Source organism: Fundulus heteroclitus, unplaced genomic scaffold, assembly GCF_011125445.2.
Source record: "Fundulus heteroclitus isolate FHET01 unplaced genomic scaffold, MU-UCD_Fhet_4.1 scaffold_93, whole genome shotgun sequence".
Lineage (NCBI taxonomy): Eukaryota > Metazoa > Chordata > Actinopteri > Cyprinodontiformes > Fundulidae > Fundulus > Fundulus heteroclitus.
The window spans coordinates 195,172-218,857 of NW_023397395.1; the positions used below are offsets into that span (position 1 = coordinate 195,172).

Sequence of the window (23,686 nt, forward strand, 5' to 3'; positions counted from 1 at the left end):
ACCTCCCTGTGGGCTCTACGCTTCCCCAGGAGTGAATGCTGCTTGTCAGGACTTGATGCAATCAACTGGTTTCCTTATATAGGACATTTTTGACCAATCTGTTATTATCTGACCCAATCTGTATAATATGATTTAACTTGACTTTGTAAAGTGCCTTGAGATGGGACATGTTTCATGATTTGGCGCTATATAAATAAAATTGAATTGAATTGAATCTTAAAAGGCATAACGGATGACAAAAGGTGCTTTATGTAGGATAAAGGTCAAGATTTGACAGCTGTTAGCTCATCTAATTCACTTCAGATGCAACAGAAGCAGTAAACAGGAAGCCAACTTCAGCATGGGTCCATTTCATGATTTGTGGAAAAAAATAATAAAATAAAATCCAACTGGTCAAATGTTCCTTGCTTAAATGTCAAGAATGATAGAAAAACTGTTGTAAGAAGTCAGAAATTTCATCATGACATAGTTTAATTAAAAGCCTTGTAGATAAAGCCAGATTTACAACCTAGTTGTAGCTATTTGAGCTGTAAACCAGTTAACTTTAAAAAAAAACAATCTAACCTCTACGCAAAGAAAAGCCACTTGCAGACTCATTTTTCTCAACATTAAAGTTAACTTGCAAGTATTTTTTTAATACTAAAACGAAACTTGTCATATAGATTCATTAAACAGTGATATATTTAAAATGTCTGTTTCTCTTGGATGATTATAGACTCAGTAAATTAAAATATAAGACAAATAAACAGGATTAACAGAAACATCCATCGTAGTCAACGGCAGGAGTAAGCCCTGCTGCTTGTGCATCTTTTTCAACCACACTTTTTCCTTCCACCCAACTTTCCGTTAACACAGTTGGATACAGAACGCTGAACATCTTTTTGTAACACTGACCTGTTGTGGTTTTACTTTTTAAATTACCGTAATACAAAAAAATTAACTTTTCGGCTCAATTTTGTTTTGTTTTTAATTGGGTTTTTGGAGACGACTCAAACAAAGATGGTTTCAAGATAATACTTCCAGTACGTTTTTGGTTCCTCCTGATTTCTGACTTAATTGCGGGTGTTCGGGGTCAAACCTTGACAGTGGGGAATCCCTGCTGTGTGCGATCTTTAACCGAACCCCTGCTGCCCTCCGTCAGATACCGAGCTCTGTGCTGGGTCTCTGGCTGCACCAGGATCTTGAGCTCCTTCCCGTCGCTCCTCTGAGGAAACTGAGCGGACAGCGAACCACCTTTCACCGCAGTTCCTGCGTCGAGAGAGCTGCGCAACAAGAGGAAAAAAATCCAATTACCGCAGACAACGATAAATAAAGACGCTTTTATTGTCCTGCCACAAACGGGCACGTAGTTTCAAAGGAAGAAATAAGGTCCGATGGAGGTACCGACCTTGGGATTGCGCCGGCCTTGTCTGTGCTCAGCTGGGAGAGGACAAAGTGCGGACCCTTGGCGCTGTCGGCGTCAAACACGTCCATGCTGTTCTCCGGGGGGGCAGGCTTGGGGCCCGGCCGCTGCCGCGGGGTGCGCTTCCTGGACTTGCGCGGCACCTCCGTGTTGTCGTTGTACGAGGCGGAGCTGATCAGGCTGAAGTTGGACACGGAGTCGTCGGCCCACATGCTGCTGCTGTGCTCCGAGTCCGGACACGGCGCGGCGGCTACGGCGGGCTCCTCCTGGCAGGACATCTGGCTGTCGTCGAACAGATCTTCCGGCGGCGGCGATATGCTCAGCACGGGCCTTCGCTTGGACGGGGTGTTCTGAAGCTGCTGCACGCCCAGCCCCGGCAGCACTCCGGAGCCCGCGTCCCCACCCGCGGGGTTCGCTCCACCGTTGCCTCTGCCGGCGGCGGATCCGGCGGCCTCCATACCTTGCATCTCCGGCGCTCCGGCTCCGTCCGCCCCCGCGGGGTGGAGGTGCTGCGAGACGGCGAGGTGGTCTGAGGAGGAGGTAGAGAGGCCACTGGACGAGAGTCCCATGGTGAGGGAGGAAGAGGCAGAGGGGCTGGAGGTGGAAGAGGTGGCATCTGCGGTAGCACACACACACGAAGTTAGCACGGGCGTTCGGCAAAGAGCAGGCTAGCAGTCCCATTCAAGCAGCTGAATTTGTGCATGATTTGTTTTGATTTCCCCCTCTTCCCAACTCTAATTTCAACAGACCGTTTTTTTTTGTCGGTTTTACGCTCTCACTGTGCATGCGAGAGCTGCCAGGCATTGATCGAATAATCTGAAGTTAAAGTTGAGAAGGGTACTATAGGTCCCACAATGTATTGATTCTTATAAAAACCTCCCAATTATAAAAAAAATAATAATAAAATCAATGTGACAAAACTGACATGCTTTGTTTACAAAAACAAAAGCGAGCTACAAATTGTTACATACACATTGCCAGAATTAAAAAAAGAAAAGAAAAAAAAGAAAATAAGAACAGAACAAAACCTGGTCAAACTTTTCTTGTACAGCCAAATTTTTTTTTGCAAGCTGGATAAATGTGGCGCCAAATTAAAAAACTATTGCCAGGGTTACAACACAGTTTGTGCAATGTGCATTCAGTAGAAAAAACAGTAGAGTTTGCGCATGCCAATTGGAAGATTTGGTTGGGACTGAGCGTAGCCATGGAGACAGAATAAACAAGCCTCTGACCTATGGAGCAGTGAACTGCAGACCATTTTATATGCAGACACTCCCTGCCTCAGAGGGAACTTCCTGCAATAAAAACGAGACAGCCAATGAGCAACAAGAGAGCTGATCAGTCAAGACTCAACTTCTGTCAAATCACTAAATCGGATGAGTTGAATACACTGAAGGAGCTTTGGAAGTTGATCATTTATAGACACTTAAAAAAAAGCATGTGCACTTTGTTAATAATGATCTGAAAGACATTACAGTAGTCATGCTTTTTGATCAGCGCTGCTTAGGGCCAGCTAGACCAGACACAACGGTGAAAAAAGGTAGCGTTAAATAAAAGCGTCCCCTCCGACACGACTGCTGACCGGTTAGTTTGCTCTTTACCCGACAAAAAGGACCCCACCACCACCCCCCCCCAAACCATGATCTAAGATCAGACCACTTTTAATTCTGGTTTACTAAAAGATATTAGGGAAAAAATACAAACAATTGTCTGCCAAGGGGCAACTTGACTGTTTCACCAGAAGTTTAAAAGCTTTATAGTTCCTTAAAACGTAGCTTGAAAACAAATGATTTATTTTATTTTTTAAAAAGGGTGGCCTACTGCTTCAAGTGGCAGAAAAAAAAAAAAAAATAAGTCAATCCAAAACCTTAAAAATCCTGATTTAGCTTTACTTAGAGAAAAATGCAGGAGCAGAGGACTGGCTAAATAATCGCTTAAAGCTAAATGGTGTTCATTTAGAATGGCTTCTCTGGCACAAAGAGCTCTTTGTTTTAACAGTTCTTGACAATTGATCTTACACCGCAGAAAAACCTGCTCGTTTCCTTTAAATGGTGCCACACCTGTAAGGAAAATGCGTTTATGGCTTTAATCAGCCGAGTTAAATATGCGAGTTACACCAATTAAAATGTTTCCTCTCTGTCAAAGCTAAACCGCTTATCCTGCTACTGACTGTTTGGGTTTGGATGTTGGGTTGGATGATCGAGGTTTGACGTAACAAGACATAATGGGCATTTAATAATTTATTCCTCCTTTAAAAAAAAAAGGGGACCTAGTAACATGTTTTCACCATAAAAAGACAAAAACAAAAACCCATATATTCATCTTCAAATACAACAATATGCGCCAACTTCTTTCCGCTGGGCGCAGCTGACCCGCTAGGCTCCATCACAAACACATAAGAAGCTGCCTCGCCATATTGGAAGTGGCATGGTGAGGTGATTCAGAGAATACGCCTCATTTATGTGATTTGTACCAACCGATTCACAGTTCAACCCAGATCTGCTGGCGTTACCTTTCACAGGTTAGAACGAACAAATACTTCTGATCGTATTTATTCATTACAACGTCGCAAATATATACAAAAAGGTAGGCCTGGGCGATCATTCGATTTAATGAATTCATTAAAATTTACAATTTATTAAGATTCAGTTTTTAGAAAATCTGGATTTTAAACGCATCTTGCCAATGCACTCATTGGGCTTCCATGAAAAGAATAACATGCTATGACGACTATATGGTTAGGAAAACATATTGTCAAAATATTGTAAAGAGGATTTTTTTTTTTAACCATAAATACGAGGCACTTTAATTTATTCTTTTACTTGTTTTTTTAAGTTAGTTTGAGGTTAAACAAGTGAAGTCCAATTTTAACTCATTGTATAACAGCAGCAAACATTGGTATATTTTCATTGCTTACTATAGCAGGGCCGCCATCTTGTTTTACTAGCATGTTTCGCAGCTTGTATGTGGTTGCACTTTGAATTCAGGTCAACCACAAGATGAAATGCTTGACATAAAAGCAAGCTTTTAAATTTATTTATTTATTTTTGTGAACCAAAAGTGAAAAATAAATAAAAAAAATAAACGATTAATTGGATTGGATATAATAAGATCTTTGATTTCATTTTTAAGCCGCATAGCCCTAACAAAAGGTTTACTGACAAATGGAGAAAAAAACAAAGTGTAAAACGCAGAAATAAAATTTAACAAGCCATTAGAGCGCAATAATTTAAAATCGGAAAACCTTTGTATGCAACCAGAGAGAGCTACTGGCAAAGAAATTCATAAAGTCATAGTCTGTGTGACTAGACCCCTTTCACAAACGGGGACATTAGTCGTACACAGAAGAACCATAAAAGCCTCACACCTAATGCTGGTCACACACAGCTGTGGGATACCAATACTGTTGAGAGTTTGGCAACTTTTTTTTTTTTTAATGGCCGCAACCAACATATTTTTGTTACAAACGCGGCACCATTCAATGAGATAAATCTTTATTTTTTTCCCAATGGCATGCGATGTATTTGACTTTTTTTTTTTTCTAGAACAAAGAAATTACCAACCCAACAACTTTATGTACTTTCAACTGCCTAAAAAGCTCGGAGCAACAAGGCAAATGTAGAAGCAATCAAAACTCGAGCAGAAATAAAATCAGTGAAACCTCTTATTCAGTGTTAACATGCTTTAAAATGTTAGCCCTAATTGGAGCCATTCGCCGGAGGACAGGTTATAATTCATTCCTGACGACAGCCAGAGTGTCACAATATCTAGTCATTGAGACCTGCATTTGAAAGGTGAGGTAAACGGCTCAGGTTTGATGCTTATCTAAAAGGAAATACAACGATCTTTATCTGTTTTTCAGTTTTGGTTTTAAACTGTCAAGAGCTTAGCTGACAAACAGAGCATATTTCTGCCTTTTAGGGGAACAATAGATCCCAAATATATGATCATGTGCAATACTTTAACTGTTTAACAAAATTACAATGAGAGGTGTCCTAAGAAAGCACATGGAAAGGGGCAAATATTTGGGTGACAGAATAAAATCTTTATTTCTATGTCAAAGACACAAATTTAGAAGTTTAACCAATTAGAGACACTAGATTGGACATAAATAATATAAAACATATGGATGAAAAAAACGTCAAATAATGTGGTTGCGTAACTGTGCACACGCTCTTACAAGTGGGGATGTGGCTGTGTTTAGAAGTAAACATATTCAACCCATGTGAACTAGCATCTTCTAACAAAAGCAATGGTCCTCGTGTCAGAAGAAACCATTTCAATAAGAAATCTTCTCAGTGAGGTTAACAACAGCTACAATAGAGAAGCTAGAGGGATTTCTGAGAAGCCCTGTATGTGTAGTACGTCTGTTTAGGTTTCAGGGTGGGGTGGCAAGCTAGAAGCTTTCCCTTAAGTAAAAACATCCAAGTCTGGTTACATTTTGCAAAACACACATGAAGTCTCCCAAAAAGGAAATCTACACCCACAGTGAAGCATGGTGTCGGCAGCATCATGGTTTGGGTCCGTTTTTCTTTTCCTTTTCCCCCAGCTACAATCGGGGGCCTTAAGGCTGGTTCACACTGCAGGATCTTAAAATAGTCGTCCGATTTTCAAAGCCGGAGACACGGCGCACGTAACGAGAAAAAAAAAAAAATCCTAGTCAGGTGTCTGGTCAGATTTCCCTTAAAATAATTCAGGTGTTAGATGAGAAATCTTGCGAATCCTCTCAAGTCCAAATGTGACTTCAAAGTAAATAAACATGGACGACCAGGAAGAATGATGGCGATAGTCATCAAAAAACAACGAGAAAAATCGTTGGTTAAAGAAGCGGACACAACGCGACTGGGGGGGGCTCTACGTTTGCTGCACTATAAGGAGGTGAGGTGGTTTTATTCCTCTCTCTGGGAATCCCTCACCTCGCTTTCTGATTGGCTACACGTCACATTCAACAGGCTATGTGCTCGTTTGATTTCGGAGGACACCACAAACATGCTAGGGTAACGGGGCAAGACAAGCCAACATGTTGAATATCCCCGATTTGAAGCAATGGAGTGAGTCCCGACGTTCCACCGAGCGGACCTGATCACCCTTAACACGCCACACACAGCAGGATGATCTATTAAGATTGTTTTAAAGAGACACTGATAATCTGCGCCTCTCGGAAGGGGGAGATCGGGTGTAAATTCGGCTAAAAATCCTGCCGTGTGAAGCAGCCTATAGACAAAGTGGAAGGATTGTTCTGCTGGCACAAAACCTCCTGCGAGAAAGCCGAGGAAGAAGAGGAAAGTTCATCTTTCAACGCGTCAATGACTGAACGGAACATCTGAATCAGCAAACTTTTGGACCGGCGCTGCCCTAAACCAAGCCTGGATCTGCAGACGCTCGCTTTCACAGATAAAGTTACCAAGTCCAGATATGCCACGCTGATCGTCCACTACCCGAAAAACAGAGTGATAAACGATGTAAATTTAAAAAAAAATAAATAAAAAAAAGGTATTAGTTTAAAAAGGTGTGCACACTTATGCAACCATCTTATTCCATCCTCCAACCTCACAGATTTCAAATGAGTTGAACAGGTTACAGATCACCTTAAAAAAGGTGAAAAAAAGAAAAAAAGAAGATCAGAGATAATCTACACTGGTCTCGTTTTTTTGTTTTTATTTTAAATAAGGCCGGATGAGCTTTGATTATTAAAGGCCTCCTCCATGTACCAATACATGACTGCCGTGGGCTCAAACTTCTAAGTTTCAGGGAGAACTAAGTTATAGAAGACACCAGAGTCTGGAACGATGGATTATCAGAGTTTTATTGTGATCTGGTAAATCTGAAGCAAATCCAGCTGCTTCACAAGCCAAGTATCTCCCATGCTGCTGCTAAGACGGTGCCATGCATTAAATCTACGCAGTAAAAGATGGATGCAGTCATAGGTTTGAGATGCAAACCCATCGGGGAAAGTGGCTTTTATAGGAGCAACCTGTGTAGTAAAACATTATGCCGTCAGCCACTTCTTATGATGACAGCTCATTCAAGAAAAAAAATTACTTCACAAAACGTTTAAATGTCAGGCATCAAAGAAAAACTGTACACTTGGTTTTAAATTTCACCTTCTAACCCAGAGGCGCCTTTAGATACAAAAATCCTGACTTTAAACAGCAGCTCAACCAGTTCCTGTCATTCTGTCTGCTGCTGCTTCTGATACAAAGTTTACAAAAGCTTGTGGCGCAAGACCAAAAACTATAAAAAAAAGATAATCATCTATCAAGACAATTTGGATCATACTATTAAAAACAAGTCTCCAACTACCTCTTAAGTACCAACCATGTAGCACGGTGGCGTTATAACTTCACCAAAAAGTGTCAAAATACCTGACTTAACTATAGAAACTTCTTCCCAACTAATCTGGCCTCAGATGAAAGGGTGAAGTTGCCCCCACAGACAATCACAAGGCCGTAATTGCCGCTTCGCCCCTGCCGACTTGGGGGGGGGGATCAGGTGGTTAGAGGAAAACTGATCCCAGATCATGGTTTTCACAGGCTGGGTAGACGTCTCACCTGAGGCCAACGTCGCCGAGGGGGGAGGTCCCGCCTCTCCCCCGCTCTTCTGGCTCATGGTGGGTGGGTCTGTCTGGGTGGACGGCGGCTGAAGCTGGAGCTCTTTGGGGAGGAGGTCATATACTGACTCTGCCGTGAAAAGGGATGAGCAGGGAGAAGATGCGTTAGTTTAGTGAAAAAAAAAAAAAAAACACCCGCCATCATATTAGCAGAATCATACATCACACTGTGAAATATAGGGCTATGTAACCAGAGGTGGGTAGTGACTACATACATTTACTCGAGTAACTTTCTGAGCAAAATGTACTTTTAGGAGTAGCTTTACTGCACTGTACTTTTTACTTGAGTCATATTACTACTCAAGTATCGCTACGCTTGGAGGTCAAACGAACCTGCAGTAAACAGTGTATATTTTTATTGGAAGTACTTTGCACTTTTCTAACATACTGCATATACACATTAAATTGCTTTAAGTATTGCTTTCAAGTTCAATGTTGAAAACAATTATTTAGAAGTCTTTTTTGTCTTTAGCGCATCTTTTGCCTTAAAAATATAAGGTCTTAACGTTAGATTTTTAACCACAAATTCTGGTATTTTAGTCTGTCCAATTACATAATTATCAGCTGTTATGCTTAGTTACTCAGTACTTGAGTAGCCTTCTTACAGAATACTCTTTTTTTTAATCTTGAGTAATTTCTTGGTTGATACCTTTTTACTTTTACTTGAATAAAAAATGTTAAAGCAGTGCTACTCTTACTTGAGTACAACTTCTGGCTACCCTACCCACCTCTGTATGATGATGGTGTGCTTTCTCAGGTGGAGCTCTGCAGGCTTGCTTTAAGACAGTCGGTGATAAACAAGAAAAACAGAAACAGACAACCTTCATGGTAAATGTTTGAAGATTTAGAGAAAAAAATAAAAAAACAACAACACATATGAAACAGCGTCTCCCCCTTTCTGCCACTTAATCCAAACTGTGTTCAGTATTAATTTCCTCCACTAGATAAGCAGCATTATTACTGAAAAACGTGTTTAGTCTGTTTCCTGAGCAGTTTTTTCTTAAGTAGGAAAACAAAAGCTTTCTTCAAATTTAGAAAACCGCCACACTGATAGGTGGCTGGTCGGCTGAGAGGCCAAAAAGGCACGGATGGATGGGCGGAGGGTCGGATAGACGGATGATTAGGTTATGGACAAACGGATGGAAAAATGATGAATGCACGAATGCATTCAATTCAGTTTTATTTATAATGCACCAGTTCACAACACAGTGAACAGGGAATAAGTCTGAAAACGCAAACATTTTCCTTCCACACTTATCCAGCCTTGGAAAGCTCTTAACCTCAATACTACGCATGGATCCTGCGAATTTAGTCCGAAAACAGAAACTCTACAGGTGAGCACCACACAGGCCGCTTTTATACAAACTACACTAGCCTCCTGTAGTGTAATAAAACCACAAGAAGCGCAATGAAACGTCATCCTGACATCAATCCCAGACGGAACGTCCAACGTCTACAACAAGACGAGGATTGAGCCACGTTTGGCGGCTAGTAAAGACATGAGCGGGCCATTCGGTTGCTAAGAAACAGGCGCCGCATCGACACCGGGCCAGCAGCCCGCCTGCGTAGCGGTCATCCGACACCCGGCATCCGGCGGCGTCTCAAGGCGCACTCTGCGTGACGTGAAGGACGGACACGTCGCCGGTCATGTTCACACAGAGATCCACGCGGTTCTTCGTGGACACAGAAAGGCGCCAATGTTTTCAAGCTCGTTCAGGGTTCGTCTGCCGCTACCGTTTAGCGCAGAGCGGGAAGGGCAATGCTTGGGGTGAACGCCAAAGAAAAGAAATGAAACTCAGATCAATTTGTTAATGTTATCAGGCACAATTAACACATTTTGTTAGATCTGCCTCTCCAAGATAAAAGCTGAAGCCTACCGAGTGAACACAGTTAAAAAACCAGCTTCAATTTTCCGTTGTGTAGCCGTCTTCAATATGATCTACAATTATGGCGAAGCTTTGTGGACAGTGTAAAGAAAGCGGGTCTTTGTTTCTGGATGCATGGCGGATTAACTGCCAGCCCGACATGACCTCAGTCCAAACTATAATCGTTGGCACAGACGACTGCATGTGTGTTCAAACACACACACACACTGTCGCCATTTGTCAGCGGCACAAAGCAGCCAGGGGAACAAACGTCTTCATTGTAACGCAGAACTTGTGCCGCAGCGGGGTCTCGATTTACTCCTGTCCACCAACAGAGAGGGGGGGGAATCACGTGAGCGGGACACCGGCGCTCTATCCCGTGATCCGTTGCAGGAGCAGGGCGAGCGGTGTGCGTGTGTGAGAGATTAGGCGACTCGGACCGAACCCGATCAAAATGACTCCACGTCGGGTTGAAGCCTGCGTCCTGCTCCCAGGCGCGTCACAATTTCCTCGTTTTACGTTTCCCTGCCGGCCAATTTTCTGCCAGACGCGCCGCTGCAGGTGTTTTTTGCAAAATAATCTAATTGTGATTTTTTTTCTTAATATTGCGATTTATTTTCCAGTTTAATTTATCATGCGTTTTAAAATATATACAAACAACAAATCAATTTGTTTCCTCGCCATGTGGATTAGTTGCTAAAAAGACTATTTAAAACAAGAACTTTTAAGGTTTCTATTAATCAGAATATTATTCAAGAGAACAGCTTTTAATTGATTTGGACATCAATCCTTGATGAACATAAAGTGTAATCAGTCAATGTATTAAACTGATTGACCTGTACTTAATGCTATGTATGATTATATGAACTCTAAAACAAGTAATACAATTAGATTATCTCACTGCTGCAACTGTCTTTCCTTCCATGTGGAGCAAACCCACTTTAAACATTTTACCAACACCTAATGGACGTGTCTAATTCCCTAATTGTTACATAGCCAAAAATTGCAGACCACTGCGATTTGGAAATTGTGTTTTTTTTAAATTGCGATTATATTGAAAATGTGATTATTTGTTCAGCCCTAGGGAAGAGTGGGGGTGGGTTGTTGTGCATGGGGAATAAACTTGAAGACAGTCGTTCAAAGACTGAGCACCAACGTATCCAATCATTGAGTCCAGACAGGAAGCAGCACATTCTACACAGGTGTTAGGTGTCTGGAGGGGGAACTATGGCATCGGTGTGGCTGCTGCTGTTTGCTGCGGTGGGGTTGGGGGGGGGGGGGGGGGGGGGGGGGCTTTTCCATGCAAATTACCCTCTTGAGAAGGCACAAAATGCAAAAACTCAACCCTCACTCCATTGCTTTCCTATCCAACAATCCCTTTTCTTACTGGTAAAACTTGGCGCTGCTGACACACATGCATAGTTTGGATTAAATCCAGAGCAGCCCAGACTTGGGGGGGAGAGAGCAATAGGCAGCATTCTGGTTGTGTGTCATTTCCTGCACTTTACAAAAGCAGACACTTAAAAAAAAAAAAAAAAAAAACAACTGCTCATATTAGGTTGGCTGTGTCTATTTCTGTCCAGAAATACCTGTGTATTTATTTTGTGCCACACACACACACACCATAAAAAAGGTGCCCAGCACTCATGGGCTTATAAAACACGATAATCATATTCAAAGATGGAGACAGAGACCAACATCAGTATCCTTCATCAAATATAACGCCATGTTCTCTTTCGAAGAGGCCAAGCTTTTCAAAACGTACCTATACTTAAGCAAATGCTAACAATTTGAAAATAAAAAAGGGACAACTTGTAGCATCTTTAAGAGTCGTTTCATCTATCAAATGTTGAGTTGTAACATCTTTCTGACCATTAAGAGCACAAATATTTGGTGCTAGGGAGGCGGATTGTTTCTAATCGCGTTTTTTTTGGGTCACCTGCCTGATCTCTGCACCTCAGATTATCAAGTCTTGGCCTTATACCGAAAACAAAAACATTAAACCTCACGCCGACGCAAGGACACAAAGTGCCACGAATCAAACATCTTCACTGCATTCCTAACGAAAATTGACGTTAAATGAATTCGCCCCCCATTTGCCACGGAGAAGATCAAACCCCAGACCAGTGAGGTTTAAAAGATCAGGCTGAAACCGCACGCTGCCACAGAAGTCACCCAGGCGGAGGTTTGACTTCAACCTACACAGAGAACAATTAAATTATGTCATCTCATAGTTATGTGCTGCTCACATTACGCATGCCTCAGAGGTTCTGCCAAGATCCAAGGGCATCGGTCCGTTTCTATCCTCTGCAGCTGGCTTGCGGCTATGTCGCGGGAGATCACAGACGAAAAGGGCAAACCAAAAGGCGAATTAAAATAGTTGCAAATAATAAAAATGGAGAATAAAAACATAAATGGCAACCCTTTACCCATGTGCTGAGTTAAAGCCGCTTGGACTCCATAACAAGGGCTCAGGCCAAAATGCAGAAAAAGATGTGCTCAATGCAATATAAACTAAATATATGCAATATAAACCACAGCTTTACCCCAATTTTCTTTGTTTTTATATAAATAAATGAAAAAGTACAGCTATGCAACTCAATTTTGTATACACAACTGTAATACAAAGCATTACCGGAGAAATCACACGTTTCCTCAAAGCGTCCAATCAGTGAAAAACAAACCCCACTTGTCCTGTTGTTGTGCCAACAGGAACCAATTTCATCTCTGGTTTCTTCACAGACTTCCTTCTATTCACTCTGCAGCTTTACGTTTTATCCTCGCTCGTTTGTAACGGGGATTTTTCAGATTTGCGCGCCGGGGATTCGTTTCTCACAAAACGCATCCAACAAACGTTTTGTTTTCTCTGCATAATCCCCAAAAAGCTCACTGTTAACCGCCCCCTAGGTAGACCATTAAGACTTTAATAAAAACAGATTATTTTACCTGAAGCACTTCTCTGTCTTGTTACGGTGGAGAGGGGAAAAAAATAGCACTGGTGCCCGACTGCCGCAAACATCCACATGTGGGCGGGTTCTCAGACAGACGGCCTCTGCGCTTAGGAACCGATCATTACTGCCAATGTGGACATTATGCTGAGTGGACAGTCTACCGTCTCATTAGCAGATATCTCGGGCAGTTGCTGGTGTTGGTAAGCAAAACTAGATAAACTTACTCCACACAGATCTTCCTCAACTTGAAACGGTGAGGAAAACTTGATTTCGTAAGTCCCATGTTAGCCAACCTGAATCAAAGGGTTTTTGATTACAGATATTTCTTTTAAATGCATATCGAGTAATCGTTTATTGCTTTCACCATAATAGTTTATGGGTTGAGTTAGAAGGCAGAGCGCAAAGCTTGTCCAGGACATAAATATTCAAATCTAAAACACAGCACTCAAATATGACACATTGTAGTTATAAAGCACACAAACTCAAAAATAATAATATACGTTTCTCTTATTGTCATCCTCTGCTTCGCTTTTGCAGCGATGAAACGAGGGACCTTTGGTACCGACCATGCGTCAATTCATGCCCACTAAGGAGACGTTTTGCGTCATCTTTCACAACCAGGAATTTAGAGTAATTGCTGTATATTCTAAAAAAAAAAAAACTTATTCTGCTGAGAGGAAATGTTATGCGACTCATTCAAACACATATGTAGTTTAGTGTGCGTTTATAGGGGGTTCATAATCTGTCATATTTCCTAAAAGTCAACTGGGCCAACCTCTGTCAGCAGAGGCGTCAAGGAACCAAGTTACCACTTTGTTACCTTACTTAAAAAAAAGGAGCAACAAGCAAAGTTTCATTATTTTAGATAAAAAGAACTAAAGAGAACATACATACACGGCCGTGCAGGTATGCATGTGAATAGCTGCCACTCAGAGCTTAGCATTTAGAGAGCAGAAGCAGCTCCAGTTCGACTCTCCGGTACCTTTTCTCCTCTGGACAGGCGAGTAACAGCAAGAAGTCAAACGCTGGTTTTCATTTGTGTTACAGTCTTGTTAGACTTGTGTTGCTATGTTGATTTGATTCAATGTGACGCTACATTTGTGGTGTGTGGGTCAATTGTTGGAGTTTGACCAGCAATGGGCCAGACGTTACTGTTGTGAGGCGGTAGCCTGTAGCCCACCATTAGCATTGTTTAATGCAGCCCACTGTGACCCTCGCGTACATTCAGGGTATTCTTTTGACAAAAAAAAAAAAAAGTGAACTTGAAACGGATAACTGGTCTGGTGGCACATGTTTTGGTCGACACACGTTGCTCAACACGTTTTGCTTATTGATGCTTTAAATAGACATTTTGGTTATCCATACTTTACTGGAGTAATTATTTCTTTGCCTACTTTTTAGTTCTACTCCATACATTTTCATGCAATTACCTGTACTTTCTACCCCTTACATTTTAAAAATAGCCCCATGACCTCATGAGCTTGTTTTTGTTCTGGCTTATCATTGTTAAAAAAAAGAATCAACTATCCAGATAAATAATGCCACCCAGACAGAGTGAATTTGATTGTGATTGAGGCGCCACTGTACCAAGTTGTTTTCCCAACTACCACAAAACAACTTAAGAAGAAGAAGATGAAGAAAACTTAGAAGATCATAGCAGCTCGATGCAGCTGAGCATAAAGATGTCTGTAGCAGAACGTGAGTGAAATATTCCAGCCAGGCACCAGCGAGGAGGTTGGTAGCCAAGAAGAGCAGACTCTTGTACATCTCTGGAAGAATTTTTCAAGATGGCGGGAAAGTTAAATTTGTGATTGTTGCAATTAGCTATAGAATTGAACAAAGTATATATAGGGAATTTACAAATCAGGATTATTACTTAATTTTTTGATTCCTCATTCACTTTAACACCACTGCCTACTGTATTTAGACATGCATCCTATGAGGGTAATTGTTACAAAGTCTGCCCTGGATGCACTAATTCTGTTATCAGTTCTGTTATCTTACATCAGCTGGCCTCACAGATTCCTGCAGCTAAGGTTGGATGTACATTTACATTCCAATAACAAAAAGGTTATTGATAACATGTCTCTGAAGTTTGACTGATTGCATTATTACAGTACTTGAAGGCAACCAGTCACCAGATCTTCTGCTCCATGAAACCCATGTTAATGCACATTTATGGTTCTTTAATATACGAGTGTTGTTGTACCAAAACAGGCAGCCTATCCCCATTTATTTTTCAACATTAACGCCTTAATATAACATCGTAGTCATAATGGCAAGTAGAGTTATGTCTTTTTTGGGTGCTGGGCCCCCTGTGGTGCAGGAGGCCTAAGCTTTTGTCCTTAATGGCATTTTCTTTTTTAAATTACTTTTATACACTTTAAAAGTAGTTTTGAAACCGGTACTTTTAATACTTTTGAGTAAAAATCTTGAGTTGATACTTCTACAGAAATATTTTTAAACCCTAGTATCTATACTTCTACCCGAGTAACAACTGTGAATACTTTTGACACCTCTGACTGTCAGTGGAAATATACAATAAAATGAGAGATTTAAGCATTTGTGGCACTAATTATCTCCATAATCCAGGACAATACTTCACTTTTAAAAAGGGAAACGGACAGTAGTTTAAGCACATGGTTATGAACTGGTTCGTTTACAGGTACCTAAACCAGCAGGAAGCCTCGCTGGTTTGCGAGGAAGGTCGTCTATAAATGGAAACGTGAATCCAGTGTTTCAGCTTAAAAAAAAAAGGTAGGAAAAACTGCAGCGCACCTAAAGATCGGAGAGAGAATTTCAAACACGCTTGCTTGTTCCCTGGCTTAGGCTATAATCTTTTAAGATCCTTCATCTGTTTTACTTTAAGCCAGGAGAAGAAAACCCCACAATGAAACAAAATTATTAATGCCAAGCAGAGCCAGTATGTGCCTTCCCTACACATACACCTCGTCTATTCTCTAGATATTTTTGAAGAAAAAAAAAAAAGCACTTCTACTACCTAGATTCCGACACGTACTCCAGCTCTCATGCTCACCCAGTTACTGAGATATAAATAAACAGTTATGTTGTCGAGCGTGACCATATGGCAGTCTCACCTAAGCATTTCAGGGTCACAGAGCTTTCCGTCGCCTTGCGGACGCCAGGACAGATGTGGCGCTAGCAGGCAGGTTCAAGCTTTTGTTGGGTAAAAACACAGAGGTTTAAAAAAAATAGAAAAAAAAAAAGACAAAAAAGGTTGGCTAAATCTAGGAGAGCATTAAAAATGACGACACATCGCTCCGCCTACGTTTAACCTTCAAAATCAAGGCATCGCGTCATAAAGCAGACTTAAAACACCAGTTTTTATCAGGATATCTGAGTTAATTAGATGGACAAATGTGTCAGGGTTATGAAAACGTCAACATGGGGGGAGGGGGGTCAGAAAGCCGTTTCATCTATTAGGAGAGAAGAAAAATCTTGTATATTTTCTGTAGAATAAAACCAAACGACTTAAGTTTTCGAGGCAGCAGTTTATTGAGCTTTGAAGAGCCTAGAAGGGCATGAATTAATTCTGCCTGTCCATGCAGCACTGCAAAAAGGGAACTAAAAATAAGTGAAGTTTTCTTGAAATTTGTATATTTTCCCTGATTTGAACAGCTAAAAAACACTATTTGCCAATGGAATGAGTATTTTTATCCCTAAAATAAAATAATTAGATATTCTGCACTTGAAATAAGACGATGGAGATGAATTGTTCTTATTTTAAGTGCAACAATCTTACTCCATTGGTAAATAGTCTTATTCACCTGCTCAAATCAAGGAAAAATACAAAAAGTTCAAGAAAATTTGACTTATTTTGAGTTGCCTTTTTGCAGTGTGGGTGCCACGATCTGTCTCTTGATGGATTCATTTGATCTTTATTTTTCATTTTCAAGCAGGACAACACTCTGCCACCTTTATATACTTATGTTTGCAAGGTACGCCAGGCACCTTTTTTTGTGACGCGTAAACTAGCGTTAGAGTGTTACAGGAACAACACGTTACCCTATTGTTCAACTAAAAGCCTTTATTTAAATGAGGCACAGCTGAACTAATATCAGCTGCCACGGCCGCTCCCATGATGTAGCAACTGTGACATTTTTTTCTTCTGCTCTCCAACTCGGAGGGAAACATTTGAAAGTCGCGGCGCCCCTTTGACAGAGAGGCATCCCACAGAAGAGACGTGAGCTGGGAGAAGGCACGGGGGAGTCGTAGTGGCTCGTGGAGAATGTCCACTGCGACGCCGCACATCCGGATTTAGGTCCCGTAAATAAATCCAACACATCAGCAAATACATTTACAGAGAGATCTGAACACAGGTCGCGCTCCTCAAGTGAGCGGCGACAGCATAAATTTCAGTCTCAGCAGATTAAAAACACGTATAGCAGAAGCACTAAATGAAAGACAAACGTTAAAAACTGAACAGCATCATGTGAGTTTACAAAAAAAAAAAAAAAAATATCATCTTACTAGGGATAAAGCAACACTTTCTTTGTGGCTTTCTAGGAAAGCAAATTTTCAAGTCTGTCATCCGGGCTGGGGTGGAGATTTCACCCCCAACATCATTGAACAAAAAAGAAATGGGATAACAGCAACTAAACTGTGTCTGTGACCAGCCCTCAATGTTTAATATTAAATACTGACCCAGAAAAAGCCACACTTAATGCTGTTACTGGGGGGGAAGACAATACATTTGGTGTTTTAAAATAGATTTTTACCAATTTAAAATGTTTTGATTATTGGTACTGTGCAGGCCCAGAGCATACATTGGTTGAGCCATTCACTCTAGTAAAAGAAATGTAAATTCTATAACCTCTTATAAGAATTTTGTTCTTTTAAATCCATGCTCAAATAAATAAAAATAAATTGGACATGTTGATCTCACAATGGAGAAATTCACTTCTGCATCTTAACCCATCACCCTTGGGTAGCAGTGGGCTGCCACTGTGTGGCGTCTGGGGAGCAATCAGGGGTTAAGGGTCTTGCTCAGGGACACAGAGTGCCGGCACTGGGGATCGAACCGGGTACTTTCATCCTTCTCTGAGTGCAAGCACGCTGCTCTAACCACTAGGCCACCACTCCCCTTCTGCGTTTTCACAAATCTGTGAAAACGCAAAACAACATGCAAGAACTGGAGACCACAGGCGTTTGACATACGCTGGTTATAAAAGCTTACCAGTTGCTGAAAACCACAAAGTTTGACTGACTAAACAAAACCAAAGTAAGCACGCAGTCTGCTGTCGGAGCGGCCGCTGACCGTCACAACATAAGACTAGCAGACTGAAACTGGACAGGACAGAATCAGAAAGAATTTAAGATCCCCAAGAAGAGACGGTTTCCCTAATCGTGTCATCGGAGCAGGTCTTTTTGTTTTGAGTTGTGTTTTTTTAAGTTGGAACAAACTTTAGTTTCTAAACTAGGACTGGACGAAATGGGGGGGGGGGGAAAAGCATATCGATAAGATAAAAATACTGTGACAATTCTTAACAAATTCAATACAGTTTAAGTGCAGCCCTGGCCATTTTTGCTGTTATTCTTAGATACAGAAAACAATTCAAACTCAACCCTTTATTCAACAAAGTTTTTTTTTTTTTTTTTTTAATTAAAAGGGACGCATGTTCTCTGAACTCTTTGAAGGGGGCGGACCGTTCCTGGGTCTGTGTGTATGATTGGTTAGAAGGATGCAATGACTAATATTAATCTACATGGCTAGAATGCAAAAATAAAGGAAACAGTTTTTCTATTGAACCTTTTATTGACCCTATTTTTCTATCATGGATATACGTCTATCAATCGATATATATTATTATTGAATTATCCTCCAGCCCTAGTTGAAATGTTGATGGTCCGGTAACTGGAGTTTGCTCAGTTTTATCTGTGTTTTCCAATCCTCTCATCCCTCTGAACTGCATAAAACATGTCCGCATGCTAAATGCTGCCTCTGTTACGCCAGCTAAAAGCTCTGCTAAAGCTATTCTTTTGTTAGCTAACCCAGACGTAACCTCATCATGGCTGTCTTCAAAACGGCCATCTTGTGAGAGTGCATAAACGATTCTTGGTAGTTTAACTCCGTTGAAAATGTTAATTAAAAACATTTAGAATCAATTTTCCAAAAATAAATATTGACCTCTAATTTGGCAAATTATTCTTAAAATATCATTTTAAGAAAACACAGACCAATTGTTGGTCTTAATTAGTCGTGAAGCTAATTTGACCAAATTCCTCCAAACACACTTGGCTTCTTAAACGTTCATATTCACTGAATGCTGATCTCACTACATCGTTTTATTGGTTACTGGATTAAGTTTTATAATCAGTCCATTTTTTTTGTAGTTTATCAGTTTTGCTTATTCTGCTCAATTTACATAGCAGTTTATTTGAATGTTACTAGGTTAGTTGTTGACTAAAGTATCTTAAAAAGAAGCTGAAATATTTTGTCAGTGAATTATTTAATGTACGAGAGTAGGCGTTTATTCTGTATGTGTGTGCAGGCCTTGCTGTTTAAGAACAGCAGGGAGCAAATTCCCTCTTATCCTATTGTTCCATAATACCACACCTCACTTAGCCTGGCCAGCCAGACTGACTAACGCCGTATAAACAGCTCATCAGTCTGGTAAGGAGCCGGTAGAGCCCGATTTAAAAGCCGGGACCGACAGGGTCAGCGTCCTCAGGTTAGAACCAATCGGATAATTACGGATGTGACGCAAAAAACTCCAAGCGACGCGCTCTGCATTTAAATGTTTAGTCCCTGAAACGTGTCATGCCGTTGAGCAAACTCTCCAAAGAACAATTTTTTGCTGTTTTGGCTATCAAAAAAAAGAATCAGTGGATACCTGGTGTACTCACATACACTTTTTTAATTTTCCAAGGACCAAGCAACACAAATCTCCATATGCATCTTGACTGTTAAGGTAGCAGAAAAGTGCTGCTGCATTGTGGGTAATTCTGCCACTGAGAGTGACGCACTGTAGCGTCCCGGAGGGAATGGAGCCTTAACAGACTGACTTGCGCTCCGTGTAAATCAGTCTGGCTGGCCAGGCTACACCTGACCAGGCTGAAAGAATTCATGAAAGAATAAGTGACAGAGACAGACTATGATTTCCTGATAAACAGGTGGCGTCCTGATTTGGTAATTTTATTTATTAGAATGAATAACTGCCTTTGGCACTTATCAATAGCTATTCATGGTCAAACCAAACCTATTGTTGAACACCAAAAGCTCAACTTCGGTCTCATCTGACGATAACATCTTTTGCCACATTTGGTGTGTCCCTCTACGTGAAAAGTTTTAAAATAGGCCATTCCAATATTTCATAAAGGCTAGATTTGTTGCGTAAATCACTAATATCGGCAACGCTCTATTGAAGATTATCAGAAAGGAGGGGGTGAATACAAGTGAAAACCCCCCCCAAAACACACTTCTGTTAGCTTAATTATAACAACTCACACCAGACTCCTATGGCCTCAGATCACCACTCGCCTCCACAAAGTCAACTGATCTGTTCTTGGTCCACTTCGCCATACCCCGTCCAATGCACATCAACAGCGAGGACCTGTTCACGTGAGATGTCGCTCCAGGGTGACTCTGATGGGGTTTTTGCTTAAAAATCCCGTGGCCAGCTGGTTGCACAACCTCTACGTTATCCACTAAACCACATGCTTGAGCTGCCAACCCGACTTGCCCTTCGCCTTAATAAATTCACCGCTGTGATGAAGCCACTACCTGGGTTGGCTGCTCAGAGATGTAACGGCGGCAGGTTGGCTTCAACTTCTCGGTTCGCACTTTTAACAGAAACAGAAGGCCAGACTTAGCTTTGAAAAACTAAAATAAAAAAAAAAAAAAAATCAGACTCGTGACACATGTGTTTCACTCTTAATACAAAAAGTCAAAGTCCTGTTTTTTCAGCTTTTTTTGCCGTACTGGTGTAAACAGTTATTTAAATTGGATAAAATGTACACTTACAAACATCTGCATCAACATCACTTAACGATGTCAGACAAGATGCTTTCACAGAACAGAGTACTGCTAAGTACCGCTCAAAAGAGGACCTGACTAGATGTGTTTTTATTGACATTTGTTCTCCGTTGGCATTTAATTGTACTCCATATAGCCGAGGCAAAAAGCCTGAACCATATCTGAGAGCGTGACATAGGTTTCCAGATTATTTGACCGTTATATTATAACGTTGGAGGACAGGAATGGCCACGTCTAATTTTTAAGGGTGAAACACATAGCCTTCTGGGACCAGCAAAGCTGCTGCTTCTTCTGCCACAAGCAGGAAGTAGCATCACTAGGCAGACACACTGTGGGCCCCAGCGACGCAGCCCATGCCACCACCATCCTTTCCAAAATGGCGTTTGAGTGTTGAGTATGCCAGGAATCAGAGGAAAAACTTAGGGGAACACAAATAGAAATGTAAAGTTCAAATGGAGTTCTGATGATCACCATCCTCATGACTTGAGGTTTGTCAGAGCTCAAACATGTTAGGCCGAGTCCCTTGTAGCTAGAACGCGCCATACGTCTGTCAACTCTCATATTCTACTCCATCTGAGTTGTATTTCTCAGATGGAAAAAAAGAAAAGAGGTCTGTCAGACTAGATGAAAATATCTCAGAACCCAGTTCAGAGTCTCGCGCAAACATTTTACGCAGTCTCCTATTTAAATCACCTTGAAACGTTAATCTTTGTTGTGATCCTGGGTGCTTAGTGCCGTTCTCATTATCTAGCGTCCTTCCTCGTGACCCTGTAGACAGGAAATGAGCTGTTGGGAGAAATGGTTCATTCTTTAGCACCATCTCTAAAAGCGCTGATATTTTGACACGTTTTATAATTTCACTGTGTTTTTTTTTTATTGCACATCTACAGCGGTGAAAAAAAAACCCAAAACAAAAGGCATCTCTGCATGTTACCACAGTAAAATATAAACCTACCAATAAGAGCAGGTAGACTTTTAATCATTTCAGATATTTCCATAAAGAGTGTATATATATATATATATATATATATATATATATATATTCATTTTGAATATGCTACAGCACAAGATCTGCTTGTGTCCAGAAGCCGGTTCATACAATTTTATCTTGACACAAGTTTGAGATGATTGACACCACCTCAATGGAGAACAAGAACCGAGCAGGAAAATGAAGACATAAGCCCAAACGCCCACTCTCTGCCACATACCAGGCTAATAATCACACAAAGAGATGGACAGTGCTGGGTCTTCCATGGCGCAGCTACGCCCTCCTAATAATAACAGAGAGCACTTGGCTGACACGTGTGCAACACTATTAAGAGACAGGATCGCGTTTCGGTTCCGGCGGGCCCTGGACGGGGCCAACAACTTCACACTTTCAATGAAACTAGAGAATGTGGAGGAGGAGGAGGAGAACTCTGGCTCGGCTAAACCGAGAAAACAAAAACAAAAAAACAAAACAAACAGGGTCAAACATAAACGAGAGGTGCTCGTTAACGCATTACGCACCATTCAGCGTCGAAGGCACACCGCATAACACACACCGTGCAGGAGCAGGTTTTAAGTGCGTTAAATCCGCCGAACAATGTAGCAGCAGCAGCAGGGAATCGAACTCACGCAGCCCTACGTTAGCTCGTCAATGAATCCATCACGCTGCCAACGGCTGGCGTTTGAAATGTCATGACGACGGCGAGAGCCTCCTTGCGCGTGCATCGGTCCCCGCGGAGGACGACGTCCCTCCAAACGTGTGACACCGATCATAAGCAGACAGGTTGCTGCGCCGCTCCAGCCCACCAGCCTGACGACTGTGCTAGCTAGGATTGCTAGCAGAAAAAAAAAGAGGCTAACCGCGGCTAGCTAGCAGCTTAACGTGAGGCAGGCATTCATTTTTTTGTTGCCGATCAAAAACGGCGTTAAGCAAAAAACCGGAGCCGCGACTTCCCAGGAAGTGTCCCTCTCCTGAAAGCTTACCTTTAGAGTATAGCGATTTGGGGGAATTGAGGTCTATATCCGAGCTAAGGAGGGATATAAAATCAGAGGGCATCGCAGCGCTTCATCGAGGGGAGGAGGAGCGGTCAGTCTTCAGTGAAAACGGAATCGGGTAAATCCTGCGCGTCAAAGGCCAAATCCCACGCCGTGTATAGTAGAGCATCGAAACTAATCAATATAAAACTTTCACTCAATAATAATAATTAAAAAAAACAACGTTATCTACAAAGTCTAACGTGGAGGTGTGTGTGTCTTTGCTGATAGACACGTTTCGTGCAATGAGCACACACAAACACACACACGACTACTGTTGGTCGGCCCATCTCATAGCCCCGCCTACCTTCCACAGTGTGGCGCATGCGCTGTGGCTCCAATAGGAGGCCTGACGTTTCTATCAAGGGATGGAAGTGCCAATATGTGCCATTACATAGATTGAACATTAGACAAATATTCACAAATATATATATATATATATATATATATATATATATATATATATATATATATATATATATATATATATATATATATAGTTGTATTCATAATTTTATTCAGCATTTCTTTCATCATTCATAAAATCCACTGCATGAACTAATTAATCTGTCAGGCTGTGAACTCCATGGTCGGGACCACCTTTGATCCAGGCAAAGTGATGGTTAAAAGGTCAGAATAGCCAATCAGATGCTAGGATCCACAGTATATCCAGTATGATGACAAATTTAAATATTGGATGGACTGCCAACAGATAGAGACTATTGAACTAAAAGTGGACGTAATTGTTCTAAAAAATGTTAAAAGATAATAAATTAGTAAATATATTGCACCTTGAAAAGAATTACAGCTAAATGTATTAATTTATTTACAGTTTTGGTA

General features: G+C 41.3%; 1 protein-coding gene across 1 annotated transcript in view; it reads right to left on the reverse strand.

The window, feature by feature from the left end:
- Positions 1–23,144, reverse strand: part of nfat5a (nuclear factor of activated T cells 5a) — a 35,850-nt gene extending 12,706 nt beyond the window's left edge. The window contains 4 exon segments of the mRNA XM_036134885.1: positions 1,079–1,262; positions 1,388–2,018; positions 7,954–8,082; positions 22,796–23,144. Coding sequence (XP_035990778.1) covers positions 1,079–1,262; positions 1,388–2,018; positions 7,954–8,082; positions 22,796–22,868 — 1,017 coding nt within the window. The 5' untranslated portion in view covers positions 22,869–23,144.
- Positions 23,145–23,686: the final 542 nt, after the last annotated feature.